This window comes from Rhipicephalus sanguineus, chromosome 9 (assembly GCF_013339695.2).
Source record: "Rhipicephalus sanguineus isolate Rsan-2018 chromosome 9, BIME_Rsan_1.4, whole genome shotgun sequence".
NCBI lineage: Eukaryota > Metazoa > Arthropoda > Arachnida > Ixodida > Ixodidae > Rhipicephalus > Rhipicephalus sanguineus.
The window spans coordinates 81,329,790-81,354,751 of record NC_051184.2 but is presented as its reverse complement, the minus strand read 5'-3'; the positions used below and the strand labels follow the sequence as shown (position 1 = coordinate 81,354,751).

Sequence of the window (24,962 nt, the reverse complement as noted above, 5' to 3'; positions counted from 1 at the left end):
GCTTTCCAACTATGAAAGGACAGTGCTGTGAGGGTTACAGTAATTGAAAGTTTATTGTCAATCAAAGGAAAACATACACAAAAAAGTACAAACACAAAAAAGTGAGCGAGTATGCTTAACCAGAAAATTATTTTTGAAATTCTGAAATATACAAATTGTTCCCTATTCCTTCAGCTATCGGTTAGTATATATATCAATCCGTTGCTCCAAGTACTGCATTTTTGGATGCTCGTCAATCTAGCGGCCTTGACAGCTGTGCCACTGGGCAAAGCAGTCGCGCGAGGGCACAAAACAAAGATAAACTTTGCAGGTGGAGCAATAGACACTTGTTCTGTTTTGTGTCTTTGTTTTCTCGTAGCAAATCCTACAGTTTCTCCTTTTATTCATTCTTTCTGGTTGGTGCCGAACAGGGTCCAAGGGTGCGAAGGGGGGGTGAGATGGGGGCGTGTCCTTGCGCGACTTCTTCATAATCAAATATCTGATGAATTAGTTCTTCTCTAAAGGCCAATTGATCAAAATAAATGCTTCTGGAAAGTTCTGGGAGTTCTGGGTTGTTTTTTCGGTGCTCTTGAATGAGAATGAAGCTGTTCACGCACGCGATGTCAATACAGTGAAAAAAGAGTTTTCCACCATCGCACACATTTTCTGAGGACGTTATAAGTGCCAATGATTTGGTCCGATTTGTCCACACCTAACATCCCAGCATTGTATTCCTGGACAAGGAGCGGCTTTTTGATTACTTTCAGAGCCCACTGGCTCCCCCTTCGCTCTCTTCTTTCGGCCGGCACATTGCCGTACAGCGGTGAGCACTCTTAGGGTGAACACGCGAGCGCGTGGCCGACGGCTCTGTCGGCGCCGCGTAACGGTCATCGGTGGAAACATTGCGCATGCGCATCATGCGTTCTACGAAATACTCTTTCCACCGCGCGCACACAAGCGTATCCCCAACAAGCATATCTATGACGCAGTGCGCGTGGTGGAAAGAGTGTATCGCGAAGCACATGCTGCGCATGTGCAATGTTTCCAACGATGGCTGTTACGCGACGCTGATAGTGCCGTCGGCCACGCGCTCGCGTGTTCACCCTAACAGTGCTCACCGCTGTACGTGTGCATTGTACTCATCAAGTTCACAGTCCGGCGGTCTTTCCACTGCATGTAGATGATGCTGCCCTTCCGAATCCATCGAATGTCTCCACGCTGTGCCCGTTTTTCCCATGCAGTGTCTTTCAGTTCAGCTGTAAAGCAGCGACGGTCCTTGCGATGTTGTCCCGCATACAATTGTGTCGCGCTGAATCAGATGTTCAAAAAGTGTCACTGATGTGTAAAAGTTATCCATATAAATTTTGTATCCCTGATCAAGGTACTGAGTACAAAGCCTGTTCACTACGTCAAAGGCTAAGCCATGAGGCCCCGGTGCCTCACGCTTACCAGTGTACACGAAGAATTGAAGTGTGTATCCGGTTTTCGAATCTGCCAGTACCCAGAGTTTATAGCCAAATTTAGTCACCTTGTCCCTAATGTATTGCCCGATTCCTGATCGGGCTTTAGATTTGACCATGCGTTCTCATCAACGGAGAGGTCGCGCTGTGGCTGGAAGAAATTTACTGATTGCTAGGGGTGTGCGAATATCAAATTTTTCGAATACGAATCGAATACGAATATCCACCTTCGAATATCGAATCGAATATCGAATATCAAAGGAAACTGCCTCGACAGTAACGATATTTTATTTAATACCTGTGACACACGGGCATGTTTGAAAGGCCATTGAGTCAATGGCCATCGAAACGCTACAACTCCATCGAACTCGATGGGGTTCTCGCGTTGCCACACGACGGTTTTCAACGGCCGTTGAGTGATTCAGGTGTTTGTCGCAAAAATTTTGTGGCGCTGCTAATCTTATTTTCGTTTTCATGTCGTCGTAAGTCAACTAAAATAAATCCACTTAAAAGCACACATTTGTGCGTTGTTTTGTTCTAAAATATAAAAAAAAGATGTTTATACATAATTATAGGTGCATTATTAGTTATAAGCAGAGGTGGTTATAAGTTTGTTGAACAACGAAACTGTGGCTACGTTGCAACCGCTTTACCCGTCCTGCCGCTTTCCCGGGTTTGCCACGTAGTTTTGCCGTTTTGCCTGGTTTTGCGGTTGCGTGTACACATTTCGTTTCATTACGTGCTTGTTCCGCCGTCATGAGTGACCGCGAAACAGATGACAAGGCCGCTATGGTGTTCTACATGGCTGTGATCATGCAGCTTGATGCTGGGATCGAAGCGGCGAAAGAGGAAGCCGACGCCATCGAGGATGAGCTGCTGCTGTTATCGCGAGCATGCGCAATTCCTACATTCCAAATGACACAAATACTTTAGTAAATAAGTTATAACGCCCATGCACGCTACTTTTAATGCATACTCGTTAAATTTTTCCTTTTCTAATCATGGGTATGAGCACACTGGGAACGAGAGGGCGCGGTGACGCTGTTTCCGCTTCCGTCATTCGATGGCCGTCGAAATTTCAATGGAGTTGTGGAGTGCTCCGTCGACTCGATGAGCCACTGACTCAATAGCCTTCGAAAGTGGCCGTGTGGCAGCGCGTGCATGCCCGTTGAGTCAATGGACCAACGGTTCAATGGCCTTCGAAACGCCCGTGTGGCACGGGTATCGGAAGAAAAAAGTCACAGTTTCGCCGCAAGGGCGAAGCAATGAATGCGATAGCAAGAAATTAATGCTATACGAAGTGAGGCTCGCCAATGGATACTCTCAGTTTGAACAGCGTTCCTGTTGCAAAGGCGGCCGAAGCAGCGAAGGAAACTAGCGTGCTTCAACTGTCGAGCTGTGACACTTGATAGTTCGCGCTCATCTTCTGTTTGTTCGTTTAGCGGCGTCCCTTCAGCTCGAGTGACTTTCGTACGCTCGGTAACATGAGCGCGGACATCACGGTGAAAGCGTGAAACATTCCTCTTCCCCTCACCGCGAGAAAACCGCGCGAGCAGACAACGGAAGGGCAATGTTCTCGCTGCGCAAATATAAGAAGCCAGCGAGCTCGACGACGACTTTAAAATGCGCCCGTCGCGCTGCTAGCGCCATCTCGCTGGTAATGAAGAAAGCTTATTATCGCCTGCCGTCTGTGAGTCCGTCCAGCGGTAAAGGGTATGTATATAACGCTCGCCGTTAGCTACGTGGAGGATCTGCGTTTCGTGGCGTAGTGGATAGCGCCACTCGCTGCGGAACAAGAGGTCCCTGGTTCGATTCCGCGCTTCGGAAGCATATTTCTGAATTATTTTTCTTTGGGGCTTTTATATATATATACATACTTATACATATACGGTGCATGACGGCGACGGCGACGGCAAAATCCAGCCGAGACTGTCCATATAATTGCTATCGCAATAAAAAAACATTAACAGCCTGACTGGCAACACAACATACACGGCTATCTCCAAAACACAATGTCCAGGCTAGCACAATGCACATCACAACGCAAGCAAATATCACGGCACAATGAAAGTAATGACTACATGTTACCATGTAGAAATATGGCCCCGCCACGGTGGTCTAGTGGTTATGGCGCTCGACTGCTGACCCGAAGGTCGCGGGATCGAATCCCGACCGCGGCGGCTGCATTTTCGATGGAGGCGAAAATGTTTGAGGCCCGTGTACTTAGCTTTAGGTGCACGTTAAAGAACCCCAGGTGGTCGAAATTTCCGGAGCCCTCCACTACGGCGTCTCTCATAATCATATCGTGGTTTTGGGACGTTAAAACCCAGATATTATTATTACCATGTAGAAATATGAGTTGCTCCACATGATCAGGCAGCAGGCGCTCGCTTGTAACAGAGACACCCCCTGCCACTGAAAAGGCACGCTCGCTTGGAACAGAAGTGGCTGGTATAGGGAGCTTTGCAGCTTTGCCAGACTGGGGTATCTGAAGGTGCCTACAGTCCGCCACCAGTCACGTGGGTCACTGTCTTTCTTCAGAAGTGGTCCCGCATAGTGAACGAGTGGTAGAGCGGCACGTTACGGCCGCATATTATTGAAAATGTACGGTTACATGATCGCCAACAGCGCTGCACGTCGGAGATGCACCAGCAATAAATCATACGTATTGGGGCGCTCGTCGCAAGCAGATATCATGCCTCCGTGTACTTACGATGTTTATTGCTCCTGTCGGCAACGTTTTTAGCGATACGAACGCAGCAGAAATATGGAAGACGAGTTATTTTATGCATGATAATCGAATCGCATATTCGAATTTTTCGAATATTCGAAGTTATCGAATATTCGAACTTTTCGAATACACGATTTTCGAAGCGAATACGAATATTTCGAATGAAATATTCGACGAATATTCGAAACTTTCGAATATTCGCACACCCCTACTGATTGCTGATTTATGTGCCTCAGCAGCCACGACACGCTCCATTACTTTCCGTCAGATGCTGCCGCCGCTGCCGCTGCGTCTTCTGGGTCTCCTACATTCAGAAAGGCAAGCAGCGCGAAAAATCGGTCTCGTCGCACTTCAACAAGGCCCATGTAGATGATGAGTCCAATTAGTCGCAGCATCTCCAGTGGAGTGACTTCCTCCCAGGAGCCGTCACGCCGAGAATACGTTTGTTTCCCCAATATGTTCATCCAGGCGTACTTATTTGTGTTCTCGCACACCGTCTTGGTTACTTCAGTCGTGAAGAACAAAAGAAAAAAGTCCAGGGCTCTACAGAACCGACGTGCGTCGCTCCGCATCAGTGCTCCAACATAGCTATGCACCTGGTTGTCTCGTTGGCAAAAACTTGACACGGCGCGATGAGTTCGGCAAACTATCCCGGCCATATGTTATTGAGGCCCTAAAGAAAAAAACAATAGCACCGTCGTCAAGTATGAATTGCATTTTTTTTATATATAAACACAGCATGAAGTCGAAAAGAAATCTCACCTGCAAGCGCTTGTCGAAGTTTGAGGCCCCTGCGCGGGAGTGTCGTCATCGGAGCTAAAATCTGACGATCCCGCATCGTTGCTTGAGCCATCACTACTGCTTAGATAAGAAAAATAGGCAGAAGAAGCGGCCGAAATACTTGCTGTAGGAGTCTGCTTTCGAGGAGCACCGCGCGGACGGGACGCCATTCTCGCACGCAACTCGAAACCACTTTCCGTTCAAGTGTCGTCTTCAGCAGCACCGCGGGGCGCGAAATGTAAAAAAACCACAGCTGGAACTGCCACGGCCGCGGAACTGTAAGAGGAGTTTTCAAAGAGTATGCCATATGGGCGCTACTTTTTTTATTGATGGATTTTTTGTATTGATATATTTTACCTTGAAATGTTTTTGTAGTTCCTTGTATAACCCTCCCCTCCAAGGGCGTAGCCAGGGGGGGGGGGGGTTGGGGGGGTTCAAAACCCCCCGAAGGTTTTCAGTTTTGCTTGCGTATATATACACGCGCACATACAAACGCACGCACGAACATACATAATGTATGGTTGAACCCCCCCCCCCCCCGAAAAAAATTTCTGGCTACGCCCCTGCTCCCCTCTGTGATGCTTCAACCCTAACAGTACACTAAATGAATGAATAAATGAAGGAATGAATACAATTAGACCGTGTTATTGACCACGGTGGTCTCATATTGACGGAGGTGAAATGCTAGAGGCCTGCGTACTGTGAGATGTCGGTGGACACCAGGTTACTGAAATTTACAGAGCCTCATGTGGCTTGTGTCATAGTCATATTGTGGTTTTGGCATGTAAAACCCCAGAAATTGTTAAGATGTGTTGTTGATGTCAGAATTTTCTGTTTCCACCACCAGCAACGACTGGCCTCGCGAGTTCTGCGAGTGACCTGTTGTAATTCTTTGGTGCCAGTGTCATCCTGCCGGGTACAAACGAGGTCACAGGTTTGTCTCCCAGCTGGAGTGACTAGGGTTGCCACCTTTTACCGAAAAAAGAACCGGCCCTTCGACGGAGGGGGGATGTTGAACAATAGATGCTTCGGCATGCAGTGCCGTTTAATGTAACATTGCTTTCATCGAGCCAAATAAACCCAATGCCCAAACAAAAGCAGCACACTCAGCTAACCAACTAGCCTAATTGCCGACATAAAAGTACCCGTGATTGGAATGACGCTTCGCTTATTACTCTGAATGTGCTGCACTGAAAAGGAACCACAATGCTTCGTCCATTAAAAAAGCTATTCTTTGCGTCTGACACAAAAGGAACATATAGACACAAAAGGAACGTTAAAATGTGCATATGCCACAAAAATGTCGGATATTCATGTACCATACACGTGCAATAATATGCTCTATTCCAATGATCACTAGACTTGAAGGGATCCCAGAAAGTGGTTTACTAATGGTGTAAGAGTTTGGTGACTGACGATAAATATTTACCGTCGTAGTTGTTGAACTGATGCTTATAAAACACCCAAAAAATAAATAATTGCGATATTATGAAAAAAAGAAAAAGCCGGCCAATGGCGGCCTGGCAACCATCCCGCCATCTGAAAAACCGGCCTGGCCGGTCTAAAACCGGACAGGTGGCAACCCTAGCGAGTGACTAGGTTCTGATGGCAACGGAATGTAAAGGTGCTCAAGCACCTGAAATGATGTGCACACTAAGGAATTAATTTTGTTGTAAGAGGTCAATTACTATAGTAGGTAATTAAACTCACGTTTGTCTTGAACTTCACACTCAGATGCTAAAATTGGCGACATGCATATTCTCCGGTAGAGATGCTTGTGTCTCGGTGAATGGTCTGGAAGTTCGTTCGTGAAGTTCGGTACTATAGGGCACGCTTACAGTGCCTGTAATTACATGACTACTGATAAAAATTTAACTAGGCCCGACATTACATCATTGAAATTGATGACGCCACGCCAAGCTGGCGTGAAAATGGTGCGCCACCTGTGGCACTTTTTCTAGCTTACGAAGTCTCCGTTCATGACAACAGCACTGTTTTGTTTGGTACAATAACAGCGTAATTTACTACTGACAAAGCTTAGCTTACCTTCTGCATTAGCGTGGCACTCACAAGGACCTCAACAGATCTGTGGAGCAGTGTCTTATAAAACAATGCCCTAGTGTCACCTACAACGTCACACATTGTCGGTGACACTGGTGAGTTGTTCGCCACCAATTGGCAAGCTTCTAGCCACCAGGACAACGCAAATGCACACACGAGTTTACACCAAAGGCTCTTTATTCACAGACCAAACAGCTTCCACTCTGAACATGACTAAACGACGAGTGACTAAATTGTGGCTAAAGTTGATGCCACGAACAGTGACGGCACATTGTTTTCAAGCACGTTTTTTGACACCGCACACGCATTTGACACTTGCTTCACGTGCCGCGAGGAGCCACGTGCCACATCGAGATCCTTTCATCTTCTTCCCACACTACAGTACTGCCAATACAACATGAAATCACCCAGCTCATTTTCTTGTCTCAGTTCCGCAGACCAGCGCAGAGTGCCGATTCCAAATACAGCTGCTTTGCACTTACAAACAACAGACTAAAGCTTCAAACCACCTCACAGGCATGTAGATATAGTGTTAAGACAAAATGCTGGTCCCAAAATGGGCCTACTGGATGGCAGCATGTTAGGCACCCTTCTGCAGCAAGTCGGCACGTGATCAAGGAATGGCAATACAAGAGGGCATCAACTGCTGGCACGATTTCCAAGACTGTACATACGAGTAAGCTGCCTTTATCGTACACAAACTCACCCAAGTACAATGCTCAGTGCTGAGCTAGACTAGTGCCTGCTCATTTTTATGATGTGTCAGCAGTTTTTTACTGATTGTATCACGTTGATCGGGGATGCCACTTTAAACATTGTCGAATTCTACCTTGTTCTTGAATTCTATGACTCATCGCCTTTGATTGGCAGCCGATCACACCGGGATTACTGATGTACAAACTTTACCGGCACAACGGCTAGGAGCTACGCCGGGATTGTCTCTCCGATCGGCTCAAGTTGACGTGACGTAATTCGACAGTGTCACAAGTTGACACAGAGTGCCCTGATAGTAAGGCTAACTACTTGAGCAACAAAATGCAGTGTGGATTGGCACCTCGGCTGCGCAAGCTTGGCGAGAAAACGCCCTGTGTGTTATTCATCCAACATGAATTCCAGTGGTCAGGCATTACTGAGCACTGGTTACAGATCACACCTCTCCGTGACGAACTGCTGTCTTCCTGCTAGTCCCGTGCATGAAGCGCTGCTGTACATTTATCATGGGAGACCCACCAACTCACCCAATCTACCTGTCTTCTGTGGTTTCACTTTCTCATCAAGACGTGAAGTAGACCAGAAGGCAATGCGACTGTCAGCTCTGCACGACAGCTCCTGCTGCAATGCATCATGTTTCTTGCCTGGAAAATCTGTATTTGCAAAATTCAAGGCGATGCCAGCATTTCCCCAAGAATTCAAATAACAAAACAACCACTTGTAACTTTCAGGCCGAACGGCAGCGATAGTGGTATCAGATGCAAGGATGTTAAAGGCACTATAGTAGGAACATAGCTTGAAAGATTCCTTCAGGTAAAAACGCAGCAAAAGAGCAACAGTTCGCCGTACAACAGATCAGACAGGCTTTCAACCTTCAGCTAAAGAAAAGGAACCTGACGTGCACCGGCATTTCACTTGAATTCATCAGGGCATGTGCTTTTCCCAGTGTTGCCTTGCTAACCTATTTCTTGACCTAACTACTTAATTTCATCCTCTGTTGACCTCGCTATGTCACCCTTGTGCTCGTTATCGCACCAAAAGGCAGCTTACTATCTCTTTTAAGCACCAAGTTATTCAGTTAAGTTTATGTAGATGAGATGGTGAAAAAATGGCACTAGCCCCTAGCCTTTGGTGAATTTTTGGTTCACCTGGGTAAATAGATATTAGAATGATAGAAGACTGTGATTAGAGTGAAAGAAGACTCCGTTTTCAATGACCTCGTTCGATTAATTTAGGCGCACTGCCGAAGCGGATCACAGATGCCACAAAGAAAGAAGTACGTGGATGAGAGCTGATCCGCCAGGTGCCGTAACAATCCAAGCTGTTCGCAAAAAAACAGTCTACCCTTCCAATGGACTCGTTAAATTAACATTCACGAACTATCCTGAGAGTTCATTTGCCCTCATGTTAACTAAACTTATGCTCCGATATCATATTCATCCCATACAGCTCTTAACTCGAACCGTTACCTCCTTTTTGTAGAAGGTTTTATTTTTTTATTCGGGTTCATGACATTCAAGCCAAATCTCAGCTTCCAGTTGACTGGGGGCGAATCCCGGTGTGCTCCTTGCAAAACGTAATACCGCTAGGTGCCAGCACCATAAAAAAAAAAAAAAACAATCAACGCTTTTCAGCAAATTCCATTCTTTTCAACACAGGAACAGGGCGCATTTGCTCAAGTGGCAGATGTAAAGCTCAGCAGAATCAGTACGGGCATGACAGCCATTCTTTTGGTCATTGCGGCAGAAGTAACAATCATTTTGGAATGGCACGAAAAGCATCACAAAGCAAACCACGGATTGAGAATGACATTTTTCAAAACTCCAGGGTTGTACTGCCAAAAGATCGTTTTTTTTTTTTTTTCGGGAATAACCACTATACTGGAAGCTGGTTTGACAGGTCAAACCAGCTGAAGTGGGTACGAATCACAGAATGCCGCACATGCCGTCTGAGCAAAACAACCAGTTTTGTCAACCATTTTGTAGGATGTGCCCTGTGGCTCGGTCAGGCCTTGATGTGCGTCTCACACCACACATTAGTGAGGTGGTCAATCAAGATTGCGTGGAGCATCTCTAACCCTCGCCGAGCAAACAGACTGCGCGAGTCAGGCTCATAACTGTGATGACTGATCATCTAATTAATTAAGACTAATTAGACCCCAATAAATTTGGTTCATTCAACTCAGCCTAATGTTTCAGAGTCCTTTCGCCTTGTCCATCAGGGCTCACTCTTGGAAGTGGCAGATGATTTTATTGGTTTATTGGTTAAGTCTAATGTGTCATACTTCCTTGATTAAGCCTACATCACAAATGTTAAGCCTACTTGACTGATGTTTGTTTAATTAGTTTTAATAGGTGCTCAAAACATGGCTGCAATGTGTTTCTCGCTCTTGAGGTCGCATCCGACACTTTCGATTCAAAAGGATTGGTTAACCTTATGCTGAGAGAGTCGCTGCCGAAGGTCGCAATGTAGATCTCGGCCATCTCGTAACATGAAGCTAGCAGCTCCCTCCTTTTGAGCGACCGAAGAACTTCGACTTGCTCATCTCCCAGCCAGTTGGCCGATCTCACGTGATTGGTCCACCCCTGGCCAATCACGTGACATAGTCTGAGAGCAGTTCTCGTATAGACGTCTTGACAGACTGATGCGAGACAGACCATCACGGCACAGGCGCTCGCATTGGCACAGCGTTCCGTGCTGTTGCATACACGCGACTGAGGCCATGACATAAGAGACTTGTCTTCCACATCGCTGCATACTTGGCTTTGTAAATGACTCGATAAGTATTCAATGATACTGGAATGCAAACAACGCACCAAGTCAGGAACACAAGGATTTAACTACGTTTTCTGGGCCCATCACACCTTTGCAAGCTTCTTCGCAGTGTGTTTGCTTCGCCACGAAGTGTTTCAGAGACTCGAACAGTTAAATTACGACTAAACAGAAATTCACAACAAAAAGCAGCACGTCAAAAAATATTCAATATCCGTCTTCACAATGATGAGAAAACATCAGATCTATACAAGCAGTTCTGTTAATAGCCTTCGCATTTTGTCTACGTGCACTCAAAAGAGAACATAATGATGTATAAATAAAATCACCGGGCCTATGTGTGACTGTGCATCTCGGGGCCAGTTGTCACTCCTAAAGCATTTTCTTGCATTGACGCATTGAGCTCGATGCCTCCATTTTCTGTTTCACTCTTCTTTCCAAGCATTGGAGATTCGTGAATCTGGGCTCTCTTCGTCGAAGAACTCAAAAAAAGAAGTTGTGCAGCGTGATGCATTAGTCCTTCAGCTCTGAGAGCAGAACAGGTGTGCCAGTGCCAGCACTGTCAAAGCAGCTGCCTTGAAAGGTAGCAACATGCAAATGCTTACACCTGTGCAAGCACGTCTAGTTGCCAGCCAAAAGTCAGTGACTGCTGCGTGCATGGGCTCAATCTGCCTTTTCCATGGTGCTACGGCGCACGCACCCTTCCCCTAGTGGGAGAGTCTCGAAACGCTGTGCTAGGCTTCCTGCACGTCTTTCGATCTCGGAGGCTTTGCTTTCTGGTGATTCCGGCTGTCCCTAATCACCCCGCAAAGCTCCACCCCCCACTACCACAACGGCAAAGGGCAGCGCATGAAACTGAAAAAAAGGTGAACTGTTGGAAGGCACACTGTTGCCCGAACACAAACATTCGCTTTGGTTCCGCTGTCACTGGATGCCTGGTCAATCAATGAATAAATCAATCAATCAAAAATATGCCAAAGGTCTTCAGCTGCTTACACAACGAGACAGTTTGTGTGCCACACGACAAGTGTGCCTTCTCAAAGCCAGCTGCAATCCATGTAGTACAGTATGGAATGCATAAGCGGCCTTTTCCGAACAAAGCGTTTATCAAATGTCCTCTCCAACCCATCCCCCCCCCCTTTTTTTTTACCCACTTGTTGCTGATTTGTATTTTCTAATTTTCCAGTGCAAATAAGTGCCATCTAGAAAGGCCTCCTTGGGCATGCTGCCCTTAATGTGCAATTTGTCTTTTTTTCATCAAGATAAAACAACATTGCTAATTTTTTAGCCATATTACCATGATTGATGGCGTGGTAGAGCGGACGACTACTTAACGAACACTGAAGCATTATGGAGTTAGGTGGGATAAAGTAAGTGCCAGTTTTGGGCTTCAACGGCAGCTTGCACTTGAGGTAAGAAAAGCAACACACCTTTATGATGAATCGATGCAGCATAACCTGTGCAATTGTGCATCTCCTGACACCAAGCCTATGCCTGGAGCCTGAGCCTGGAGTGTTTAAGCCCATTAATTAACCAGAAAACAACACATGCGTATTTGCATGTGTCAGCAAACTGTCCCTAGAGCTGTGATTGTAAGATGTACAGGGCCAGCCCTTGGCAATTAACGGATGTGCTCGGGACTGCAGCTCGTGTAACATTCACGGCGTGACACTAAAGACGAGCGAGAAACACAAACGTCGTAGACACCTTTCAGAAACAAACACGCGTCACGTTGCATTTCGGGCAATGCTAAGACTGCTTGGCTGTAGAATGTCTTCCAACGTAAAAAGAGGCAGCAGATGGCACAAACATGACAAGTACAATACAAAAACAGGCACACACTGCCTTATACCGCAGGTAATGGTGAAACGGCTTTGTCATTTTCAAATGCAAACGGCACGTAATACCATAACACACAGGAAAGAGAGTTTGTGTTAGTGTGTGTTTGTGTGCGAGATGCCACACTCGCAGAGATCAAGAGGAAGCCTCCCCCCCCCCGCCGCAAGCTTCGTTGCAAGCGTACTACTCCGAGACAAGAGGTCAGATCAGACGGCCACCGGTCCGCGCTTCGCGTCGTACTCGTCTATGTACCACTGCTGGTTGAGATAGACGAACCGCAGGAGCAGCCTGTAGAGGGTGCTGCGGGCGGTGACCTCCACATACATGGCCACAAAGAAGGCCAGAAAAAAGAGCACCCCGCACACCAGCGTCACCAGCTCCGAGTGGGTCAGGTCGCTTCGACGACCCGTCATCGTCGTCGTCGAAGAAGAAGAAGGAGAAGAAGACGACGCCGGTGGATCCTGGCGGAAGCAGACGATGGTGACGGTGGCGCAGGCCACCATGACGACCACTGCCAGCAGGAAGACGCTGTGGAGGACCTTGTCGCGCGGCGAGCATGGCGGGAGGCGCCACGAACCGCCGGCGCGGAACTTCTTGTGCCACTGGTACTGGTACTGGCAGAGCTCACAGCTTGGCGGTTTCCGGGACTTCTTGCTCAGTATCTCCAGCCAGCGCTGCACGCAACAAACAATGAACATCTGTCTATTGTTGAAGTGTTGCAGGACCCCATCGGAGCCTGTATATATTGTCATTTTTTGTTGTCACAGCAGTAGAGTTGCAATCTGGGTCAGTTGGTACATATCCTTGAGGATTTGAACCAGCCAAAAGACGAAACACTGAGAAGAGAATCAGCACACACAGCGACTGGACTAACTGTGCTTTATTGAAAACGATCATCTCCTCGGAAAACCAGGCGGGCATGCGCAGCTCAAGAGCATAACAAACACCATATAACATTGGTAAGAAGGAAAGATTACTTTTAAGGGCTCGTTTTTCTTTGTTAGACACAATATTAATGAGAACTAACAGACAGCAATGCCAAGGAAAGTACAGGGGTGTTATTTGTAGTAATTAGAATATAAATGTGAAGAAAGTAAAGTGGACGAAAAGATGACTTGCCGCCGGCAGGGACCGAACCTGCGACCTTCGAATAACGCGTCCGATGCTCTACCACTGAGCTACGGCGGCGGTCATCTCCCCGTCCACTTTATAGGGTATATATGTCGATTGAAACTTAGGAGTGTCAGTCAGCGCCAGTCGCAGCCATGGCGGCGAGTGTGGAACACTCTTTTTCTGCATTTTTTTTTTTTTTGGCGTCACGTAGCACGTGATCTATTACGAGCAGGCAGCTGACCAATAATCCCTCGCATACTACCTGAAGGCATCATGTCTGCCAGAACGAGACCCTCGCTATGAATGAAGGAAAGATTACTTTTAAGGGCTCGTTTTTCTTTGTTAGACACAATATTAATGAGAACTAACAGACAGCAATGCCAAGGAAAGTACAGGGGTGTTATTTGTAGTAATTAGAATATAAATGTGAAGAAAGTAAAGTGGACGAAAAGATGACTTGCCGCCGGCAGGGACCGAACCTGCGACCTTCGAATAACGCGTCCGATGCTCTACCACTGAGCTACGGCGGCGGTCATCTCCCCGTCCACTTTATAGGGTATATATGTCGATTGAAACTTAGGAGTGTCAGTCAGCGCCAGTCGCAGCCATGGCGGCGAGTGTGGAACACTCTTTTTTCTGCATTTTTTTTTTTTTTGGCGTCACGTAGCACGTGATCTATTACGAGCAGGCAGCTGACCAATAATCCCTCGCATACTACCTGAAGGCATCATGTCTGCCAGAACGAGACCCTCGCTATGAATGAAGGAAAGATTACTTTTAAGGGCTCGTTTTTCTTTGTTAGACACAATATTAATGAGAACTAACAGACAGCAATGCCAAGGAAAGTACAGGGGTGTTATTTGTAGTAATTAGAATATAAATGTGAAGAAAGTAAAGTGGACGAAAAGATGACTTGCCGCCGGCAGGGACCGAACCTGCGACCTTCGAATAACGCGTCCGATGCTCTACCACTGAGCTACGGCGGCGGTCATCTCCCCGTCCACTTTATAGGGTATATATGTCGATTGAAACTTAGGAGTGTCAGTCAGCGCCAGTCGCAGCCATGGCGGCGAGTGTGGAACACTCTTTTTTCTGCATTTTTTTTTTTTTGGCGTCACGTAGCACGTGATCTATTACGAGCAGGCAGCTGACCAATAATCCCTCGCATACTACCTGAAGGCATCATGTCTGCCAGAACGAGACCCTCGCTATGAATGAAGGAAAGATTACTTTTAAGGGCTCGTTTTTCTTTGTTAGACACAATATTAATGAGAACTAACAGACAGCAATGCCAAGGAAAGTACAGGGGTGTTATTTGTAGTAATTAGAATATAAATGTGAAGAAAGTAAAGTGGACGAAAAGATGACTTGCCGCCGGCAGGGACCGAACCTGCGACCTTCGAATAACGCGTCCGATGCTCTACCACTGAGCTACGGCGGCGGTCATCTCCCCGTCCACTTTATAGGGTATATATGTCGATTGAAACTTAGGAGTGTCAGTCAGCGCCAGTGGACGGGGAGATGACCGCCGCCGTAGCTCAGTGGTAGAGCATCGGACGCGTTATTCGAAGGTCGCAGGTTCGGTCCCTGCCGGCGGCAAGTCATCTTTTCGTCCACTTTACTTTCTTCACATTTATATTCTAATTACTACAAATAACACCCCTGTACTTTCCTTGGCATTGCTGTCTGTTAGTTCTCATTAATATTGTGTCTAACAAAGAAAAACGAGCCCTTAAAAGTAATCTTTCCTTCATTCATAGCGAGGGTCTCGTTCTGGCAGACATGATGCCTTCAGGTAGTATGCGAGGGATTATTGGTCAGCTGCCTGCTCGTAATAGATCACGTGCTACGTGACGCCAAAAAAAAAAAAATGCAGAAAAAAGAGTGTTCCACACTCGCCGCCATGGCTGCGACTGGCGCTGACTGACACTCCTAAGTTTCAATCGACATATATACCCTATAAAGTGGACGGGGAGATGACCGCCGCCGTAGCTCAGTGGTAGAGCATCGGACGCGTTATTCGAAGGTCGCAGGTTCGGTCCCTGCCGGCGGCAAGTCATCTTTTCGTCCACTTTACTTTCTTCACATTTATATTCTAATTACTACAAATAACACCCCTGTACTTTCCTTGGCATTGCTGTCTGTTAGTTCTCATTAATATTGTGTCTAACAAAGAAAAACGAGCCCTTAAAAGTAATCTTTCCTTCATTCATAGCGAGGGTCTCGTTCTGGCAGACATGATGCCTTCAGGTAGTATGCGAGGGATTATTGGTCAGCTGCCTGCTCGTAATAGATCACGTGCTACGTGACGCCAAAAAAAAAAAAAAAAAATGCAGAAAAAAGAGTGTTCCACACTCGCCGCCATGGCTGCGACTGGCGCTGACTGACACTCCTAAGTTTCAATCGACATATATACCCTATAAAGTGGACGGGGAGATGACCGCCGCCGTAGCTCAGTGGTAGAGCATCGGACGCGTTATTCGAAGGTCGCAGGTTCGGTCCCTGCCGGCGGCAAGTCATCTTTTCGTCCACTTTACTTTCTTCACATTTATATTCTAATTACTACAAATAACACCCCTGTACTTTCCTTGGCATTGCTGTCTGTTAGTTCTCATTAATATTGTGTCTAACAAAGAAAAACGAGCCCTTAAAAGTAATCTTTCCTTCATTCATAGCGAGGGTCTCGTTCTGGCAGACATGATGCCTTCAGGTAGTATGCGAGGGATTATTGGTCAGCTGCCTGCTCGTAATAGATCACGTGCTACGTGACGCCAAAAAAAAAAAAATGCAGAAAAAAGAGTGTTCCACACTCGCCGCCATGGCTGCGACTGGCGCTGACTGACACTCCTAAGTTTCAATCGACATATATACCCTATAAAGTGGACGGGGAGATGACCGCCGCCGTAGCTCAGTGGTAGAGCATCGGACGCGTTATTCGAAGGTCGCAGGTTCGGTCCCTGCCGGCGGCAAGTCATCTTTTCGTCCACTTTACTTTCTTCACATTTATATTCTAATTACTACAAATAACACCCCTGTACTTTCCTTGGCATTGCTGTCTGTTAGTTCTCATTAATATTGTGTCTAACAAAGAAAAACGAGCCCTTAAAAGTAATCTTTCCTTCATTCATAGCGAGGGTCTCGTTCTGGCAGACATGATGCCTTCAGGTAGTATGCGAGGGATTATTGGTCAGCTGCCTGCTCGTAATAGATCACGTGCTACGTGACGCCAAAAAAAAAAAAATGCAGAAAAAGAGTGTTCCACACTCGCCGCCATGGCTGCGACTGGCGCTGACTGACACTCCTAAGTTTCAATCGACATATATACCCTATAAAGTGGACGGGGAGATGACCGCCGCCGTAGCTCAGTGGTAGAGCATCGGACGCGTTATTCGAAGGTCGCAGGTTCGGTCCCTGCCGGCGGCAAGTCATCTTTTCGTCCACTTTACTTTCTTCACATTTATATTCTAATTACTACAAATAACACCCCTGTACTTTCCTTGGCATTGCTGTCTGTTAGTTCTCATTAATATTGTGTCTAACAAAGAAAAATGAGCCCTTAAAAGTAATCTTTCCTTCATTCATAGCGAGGGTCTCGTTCTGGCAGACATGATGCCTTCAGGTAGTATGCGAGGGATTATTGGTCAGCTGCCTGCTCGTAATAGATCACGTGCTACGTGACGCCAAAAAAAAAAATGCAGAAAAAAGAGTGTTCCACACTCGCCGCCATGGCTGCGACTGGCGCTGACTGACACTCCTAAGTTTCAATCGACATATATACCCTATAAAGTGGACGGGGAGATGACCGCCGCCGTAGCTCAGTGGTAGAGCATCGGACGCGTTATTCGAAGGTCGCAGGTTCGGTCCCTGCCGGCGGCAAGTCATCTTTTCGTCCACTTTACTTTCTTCACATTTATATTCTAATTACTACAATAACACCCCTGTACTTTCCTTGGCATTGCTGTCTGTTAGTTCTCATTAATATTGTGTCTAACAAAGAAAAACGAGCCCTTAAAAGTAATCTTTCCTTCATTCATAGCGAGGGTCTCGTTCTGGCAGACATGATGCCTTCAGGTAGTATGCGAGGGATTATTGGTCAGCTGCCTGCTCGTAATAGATCACGTGCTACGTGACGCCAAAAAAAAAAAAAATGCAGAAAAAAGAGTGTTCCACACTCGCCGCCATGGCTGCGACTGGCGCTGACTGACACTCCTAAGTTTCAATCGACATATATACCCTATAAAGTGGACGGGGAGATGACCGCCGCCGTAGCTCAGTGGTAGAGCATCGGACGCGTTATTCGAAGGTCGCAGGTTCGGTCCCTGCCGGCGGCAAGTCATCTTTTCGTCCACTTTACTTTCTTCACATTTATATTCTAATTACTACAAATAACACCCCTGTACTTTCCTTGGCATTGCTGTCTGTTAGTTCTCATTAATATTGTGTCTAACAAAGAAAAACGAGCCCTTAAAAGTAATCTTTCCTTCATTCATAGCGAGGGTCTCGTTCTGGCAGACATGATGCCTTCAGGTAGTATGCGAGGGATTATTGGTCAGCTGCCTGCTCGTAATAGATCACGTGCTACGTGACGCCAAAAAAAAAAAAAAATGCAGAAAAAAGAGTGTTCCACACTCGCCGCCATGGCTGCGACTGGCGCTGACTGACACTCCTAAGTTTCAATCGACATATATACCCTATAAAGTGGACGGGGAGATGACCGCCGCCGTAGCTCAGTGGTAGAGCATCGGACGCGTTATTCGAAGGTCGCAGGTTCGGTCCCTGCCGGCGGCAAGTCATCTTTTCGTCCACTTTACTTTCTTCACATTTATATTCTAATTACTACAAATAACACCCCTGTACTTTCCTTGGCATTGCTGTCTGTTAGTTCTCATTAATATTGTGTCTAACAAAGAAAAACGAGCCCTTAAAAGTAATCTTTCCTTCATTCATAGCGAGGGTCTCGTTCTGGCAGACATGATGCCTTCAGGTAGTATGCGAGGGATTATTGGTCAGCTGCCTGCTCGTAATAGATCACGTGCTACGTGACGCCAAAAAAAAAAAAATGCAGAAAAAAGAGTGTTCCACACTCGCCGCCATGGCTGCGACTGGCGCTGACTGACACTCCTAAGTTTCAATCGACATATATACCCTATAAAGTGGACGGGGAGATGACCGCCGCCGTAGCTCAGTGGTAGAGCATCGGACGCGTTATTCGAAGGTCGCAGGTTCGGTCCCTGCCGGCGGCAAGTCATCTTTTCGTCCACTTTACTTTCTTCACATTTATATTCTAATTACTACAAATAACACCCCTGTACTTTCCTTGGCATTGCTGTCTGTTAGTTCTCATTAATATTGTGTCTAACAAAGAAAACGAGCCCTTAAAAGTAATCTTTCCTTCATTCATAGCGAGGGTCTCGTTCTGGCAGACATGATGCCTTCAGGTAGTATGCGAGGGATTATTGGTCAGCTGCCTGCTCGTAATAGATCACGTGCTACGTGACGCCAAAAAAAAAAAAATGCAGAAAAAAGAGTGTTCCACACTCGCCGCCATGGCTGCGACTGGCGCTGACTGACACTCCTAAGTTTCAATCGACATATATACCCTATAAAGTGGACGGGGAGATGACCGCCGCCGTAGCTCAGTGGTAGAGCATCGGACGCGTTATTCGAAGGTCGCAGGTTCGGTCCCTGCCGGCGGCAAGTCATCTTTTCGTCCACTTTACTTTCTTCACATTTATATTCTAATTACTACAAATAACACCCCTGTACTTTCCTTGGCATTGCTGTCTGTTAGTTCTCATTAATATAACATTGGTAACGAGATAAATGATCTGGCCAATGCCTGTATCATACTGAGCCACATCATTTATTTTATTATACCAATGTTGTTTGGTGTTTCTTATGCTCTTGAGCTGCGCACGCCCACCTGGTTTTCCTAGGAGATGTATGTTTTCAATAAACCACAGTTGTTAGTCCAGTCTCTATGTGTGCTGCTTCACTCCTCAGTGTTTCATATTTTGGCTGCTTCAAATGCTCCAGAATTTTGTTGTCGTATTTGCACATATATAGTACATTGTTCTGCATCCATCAACCTGCAACTACTGCCTGCCAACCACTGTGTTACTCCTAGACAATTTTTCATACAATGGCTCTGTGTTTTCCGTGGTTCTTAGCTTAATAATTAGAGACCGAATTTATAGGTAAATGCCTATGTTCCTTGCGCTCTTATTGCACCACTTTGATGTATGAGCATGGAATAGAAGGGCTTTTATAGTGTTCTTATACTGCCCATAAATGCCTATTTTGGCATTTGTGCCTAAATGCTCACAAATGCCTATAAATGCCTATTTTCAAAACTGGCGCTTATATGAACACCATTTAGCCTCAAGTTTCGCTCCCGGGCTCAGTATGAGACCGTTATTCGTGTTACCGCCCAACATTCACTGTTCGGAACTCTACGGGTTCAGCCTAGTCCTCTAGTTCAACCAACTCCCGGAAACAACCGCTAGCAGCAGCGAAGTGGGATGCGCCAGCGAGCACACGCCGCCGCACTGACATGGCATGAGCGGTTGGCGAAAGCAAAACCGCAGAGAGCTGCCAACTGAAAGGAGAATGAAGAGAAAAAAAAGAAGGAAAAATAAGATGTGCACGCAGCTTTTGTTTTGTTTGTAATTTAATTTTTAAGGTGTTCATTGCCAGAGGAGAAATTGGCTCCATGCGATTCAACCTGGCCAATAGAAGGAACCTCTTCCTTCTCGTCTGTTAGCGATCTGGCTATCTGCTCCTGCTCTGCCCTTCTCAGTCATGCCGAAAAGACACCCAGGAGTGTGTTGATTTGACAGTGGACACTTGATTCACCGTGCAGAACATGGGAGAGACCATGTTCTGCGAACCGTTCGGGATAAAGCACAATTGCACAGCTATGTTCGACTGTTGGCGTCTTTGTGCCATCTTAAACAATAACATTTTTGTTTTTCTGTCATAGATAGAGGTTGCACGCATCTTCGTTCGAAATTATTTGCACTTATGTAAAAATTTATTGTGCCTATATTTACGGTATTGGAGGCCTAAAACATTGTTTTGCCTGGCTATGTTGAGCATTTGAAACAAGCTTTTTTAATGCCTAAAAGTCCGGCCTCTATTTATCACATAATTATTACATTAATTACTCGTATACATTACTCTGTTGCTGCTGTTTTCTCTACTTCGAAGCTTACAAATAGGCATATTGTATGATATGCTGTATGAAGAAAGGGGAATTGTTCGAGGGGATCATTTCTTTGCTAGACAAACCAAATGCATCCATCCAACAGACCGACACTTTGTGTCTGAAGCGAAGTTTAAAGATAGATTTTTTTCTAAGTTTAGCTGGAAATTATATTACCTGTCTCGCTAAAGCAATAAAGTTCCTTGTTATTAGTAATAATTGTTACCAATTTTGTATTGCTCAAACGTTGAATGTTAGGCGGTGTATTGTGTATGACACACAGAACCAACTTCCAGCATTACAAAATTGAATAGAAAATCCCTACATATTCCCACGGAACTTGTATCTTTAGCAATTAGACACATGTGTACCTATAGAAAATGTGCCGCTAGAAATAGTCTCCAAGTTTTCTTTAAGAAACACACAACAGCAGCTCAAAACACAGTTTGGAAGGGGAAAAAACAGAAAGGCTTATAAATGAAGTGTTTGTTTTCACAGGAAAACACACACAAAAAAAATAGCTAGGTTATTGTTTAACAATTCTTAGTCTTTGTGAGGCAAGTACCATTAATCACTGTACCGTGTATGTGATGCAGAATGATGTTATGGGTTGCTTTGTGAGGGAGGGATAAGAACTGTTGTTCCCTTGTAGACGAACAACTCCGCGTAGTAAAGCAAGAAGGTTTTCCTTTTCAGCATACATAAAGCTCCCAAAGGTTAAACAAAGCAAAAGCTTATGTAAATGAAGATCTGAACGTTATCCAGTCGAGATAATTAAGCAATAAATTAGTGAAGCAGGGATGACATTTAAAGAAGCTTGTATCAACAGGCACTGTACGAAGTGCACTCCATCTTGTGTTTGGAGTTTTCTTAATGCTTTTGAAAATTTTCTGCTATACAAATGTCCTTGCACTTTCTCATCAACATACCATGTGATGTTCAACTGTCTTGGCACACAGAAGTGCGATAAAGCATTCCTTTAGGAAAGCTATGTTCGTTTGGGCATATTGGGCCTAAATGATGGCTTTTAGGGCGTGGCCAGAAATTTTTTTCGAGGGAAGGGGTTCAGCTCACCCGTCTGGCTATGCCAATGAATTTTGCAGAAGGAAATAAGAAATGATGCAGAAATGGCATTGAATTCAATCTGTATAAACTTCTCACTGTTATTCAAATTTACTTTAGTATTCAATTTAGCTGTTACTCTGTATAGCCGTACGACGTAATATCCAGGTGTCGCTTGGTGTTTCCTCCTTTAAGGCTTACCTGTACGCATACTTGACACTGCACTGGCTTTCAACTTATCAGCTGAAGCAGAGCTTTGCAAGCATTTGTAAGCATTTTCCCTTTCAGATTCTAGAATAAACACTAAAAGCAAAACAATCGCTTCCAGACATTCCCTGTGAGATACACTGCTGGGGCACCTATTGTTCAGCCAACTTGTTTACAGCTATGAGGCGTGTTTCTGTTGTGACATGTGGATGTGTCAATGTACTGGGCAGGAAACACACAGCTTCAGCATGGCAACCACACAACAGAGACGTAAATGTTGACGTATTTGTTTGTACTGTGCATTTACAGCTACATATCAGAGGTGCTACAGTTGTACTGCCTCACTGGTGGTATGTTATCACTAAGCACTGCACACATCTGCAGCGTGTTATTCTTTATTTGATATTTCACAAGGCGCATGTGCAAGTTCTCCAGCAAAGCACATTGTGTTCGACAGAGAAGCACTGCGTGCGATGCACATGGAGTGCCAATTTCGTCTCGCTGCAGTTTATCAGGGCATGATGCTGCATGCTGAGCTAGAAGGTCTGTTTAATTACCGATTTATTATTATAAGATAAGAAACCGTAGGTGGCATGCCAATGGATAGAGATACACCCAGAATAATGAACATATAATTCAGAGTAGTGGGCGAGATAAGAAATAACTGTAAAGCCATATTAAATTAAGGCACTCTTTTTTTAGAAAGAACTGAATATATGATCAATATTGCAGTCTTTCCTGGTTAGAGAGAGAAATTAGTGTAGTAAACTGTTTGAGTGCAATGCTTTTCTTTTTCACTGTGGCTGTGATCAAGACACACAATTGAAGGACTTGTGCAGAATATCTGCTTTTTCTTAAACTACGATAAGATGAAAGGAAATAAGAGATGCAGAGTGAATTCATGAAGTTTGGTAAAAGCTCCCGCATTTCAAACACATACATGAATGCGGAAAATAATTCTCAGCTTCTTTTGCAGGGAACGAGTCAAGCTTTCAAAAGATGGCTAAAGGGAGAACGTAACATTTTTCTACAGTTGACGTAAAATTGCCTCCCTTGCACCCTTTTTTTAAGCTTTAGGGGCTTGGATTGTCGTCCATCCACTGTCTCATGTCGCATGGTCACGCAGTAGTCAGTACAGGCAAAAAACAAGGCTAACGATGTTCACCACCAGTGCAAAATAAACTAACAAGCTCTAATATAATACAAACTACAGAAATAACCACGAATAATCGCAATAATTTACCTAAAATCGCGAAAAACGCTTCCGAAACATCCGGCTGATACCCGCGCCGCGCAAGAGAGGGCGCCACCACCTCGGCAAGCGCGAGATTGCCGAGGCGGTGGCAAGCGCGCGGGTGCCAAGGGAATCGCTGGTTTGCCCGTGCTACGCACATCCTCGGGTGTCACGGTAATCGAGCTGCATTTTATTTTCTGTCCGCAACGTGCTGGTGGCCGCAAAAGTGTCTCTGTACAAATGCTCCGCAGGGGCGCAAGCATGCATGTGAGCGAAATCACTCATGCAGAGCATGCAATTCAAATTCATTCGCGTGTTCCCTTTGCCCGTTGGATATGTATACCGCGCTAATTCCACACATCCGGACCGGATTCGAGGGGACACCATTCGGGGGTGACGAAGAGCTAGGCGTCCACGGGAGCAATAACCTCACCAGGGCACCAACGCCCGACGTGCGCCGCGTCGTCATTTTATTTCGTTTACGCTGATCACAGAGCCACAAGCCATTAACGAATATCACACAAACGGCACCGGACGAATTAACGCAAAAACTCCGAAGCCGGAGGGGCACGAGAGAATGAACCTGCACTCTAGACGCTTTTAAAACGTGCACGTACATCGCGAATTCAGCTGCTGCGTTAAAAAGAAACCGGTAGTCTACAATTTACTGGCTGCGCTCGTGCGAATCGGGACACACAAACGCGAAGCTGCAGCTTTTTCCAAGAACCCGTCCTTCATTTTTGCTCTTTTGGTAACCTCGCGATCCACGCACACGTACTAGATGAAATGAAGACTACATGTGCGGCACCGCGATCGCTCCCTTTTTGAGGCGACCTCATAAACGGATTATATAGCGGCAAGTTTTACTGCGGGGGCAAACTGCGAAATACGGGTGGAAGAGACAGATAAGCATCCCTCATTCTAGCACAACAAAATTTGACGCGCGCGCACGCAAGGAAAAGACCCGCGCGCGGTCAGCTGGCGATCAGCTGTGTGCTCCGCTCACCGTGAGGCAGCCGCAGTGGATGTACTGCACAGTGCCAGAGCACCGGCAGGGCGATATGAGCGGGTCATCGTCTCGAGCCGGCATGTGACAGATCTTGCAAAAGGGCCCGCAATCCTCGACAGGCAAGAGGACCTCGTCGACTGCAGCGGAGGACTCGATGAGTTGTTGGTCGCACGATGCGTCCGCGGTCACCGCCTTCGCCCAGACGTGGTGCACCTCGGGCTCGCCCGCTTGGTCCATGGCCCGCGGGACAAACCATAGCGAGTCGCGACGTCCCGCTCGCGTTCGTCGGGAGCCACGGAACTCCCCCCCACGACCGGTACCGCAGCGCAAGCAAGTAGTAGGCGCGCGTCCCGGGGAAGAACGCCGCCGGGTCGGTCCCTTTGTTTACCTCGGCCGCACGTACAGCACCGCAACGCGACGGCGGGGTAGACGTATGATACGACGGCGCGCTAGACAACAATCCGCGCTCGCACCGCACGGCGAGCCAGCCAATGGGAGGCGGGAGCGCACGCGGCCGCAAGGGGATCGAGCGAATGGAAGAGCGAAATCAAGGCTGCTAGACACAGCTGAGAGCGGGAATGCGCTTCGCCAGAGAACATATGAATTCGCGATTTAATCTAGAGCTTCGTGAAAACTTCTGGCGGTCCTATCGTGCCCACTTTCAGAAACAACGCGGCGGCACAGCCTTCTGGCGGTTGTCTTTCCGCGGCCAGTCGCCGCTCTCATCGCGACGTGTTTCGGTTTCCCGCGGAGTACGCGCCTGCCCACGCCGCGCTCTCAATCGTCGTCGGGGCTGGTCA

At 46.4% G+C, this 24,962-nt stretch overlaps 1 protein-coding gene across 1 annotated transcript; it reads right to left on the bottom strand.

Moving 5' to 3' along the window:
- Positions 1–9,955: 9,955 nt before the first annotated feature.
- Positions 9,956–24,646, bottom strand: LOC119405942 (E3 ubiquitin-protein ligase MARCHF9). The gene is made up of 2 exons (XM_037672766.2): positions 24,160–24,646; positions 9,956–13,007 (listed from the first exon to the last, which is right to left on the bottom strand). Exons 1-2 carry the CDS (start codon positions 24,397–24,399, stop codon positions 12,540–12,542), a joined length of 708 nt encoding a protein of 235 aa, XP_037528694.1. The 5' UTR covers positions 24,400–24,646; the 3' UTR covers positions 9,956–12,539.
- Between the last annotated feature and the right edge of the window lie 316 nt (positions 24,647–24,962).

Bases quoted from the DNA above. Each gene is read 5' to 3' on its own strand.
- LOC119405942 (XM_037672766.2), bottom strand. From the start codon at position 24,399: ATGGACCAAGCGGGCGAGCCCGAGGTGCACCACGTCTGGGCGAAGGCG. The intron at 13,008-24,159 runs GTGAGCGGAGCA...TGTTGCGTGCAG, and splicing joins TCCACTGCGGCTGCCTCACG to CGCTGGCTGGAGATACTGAG.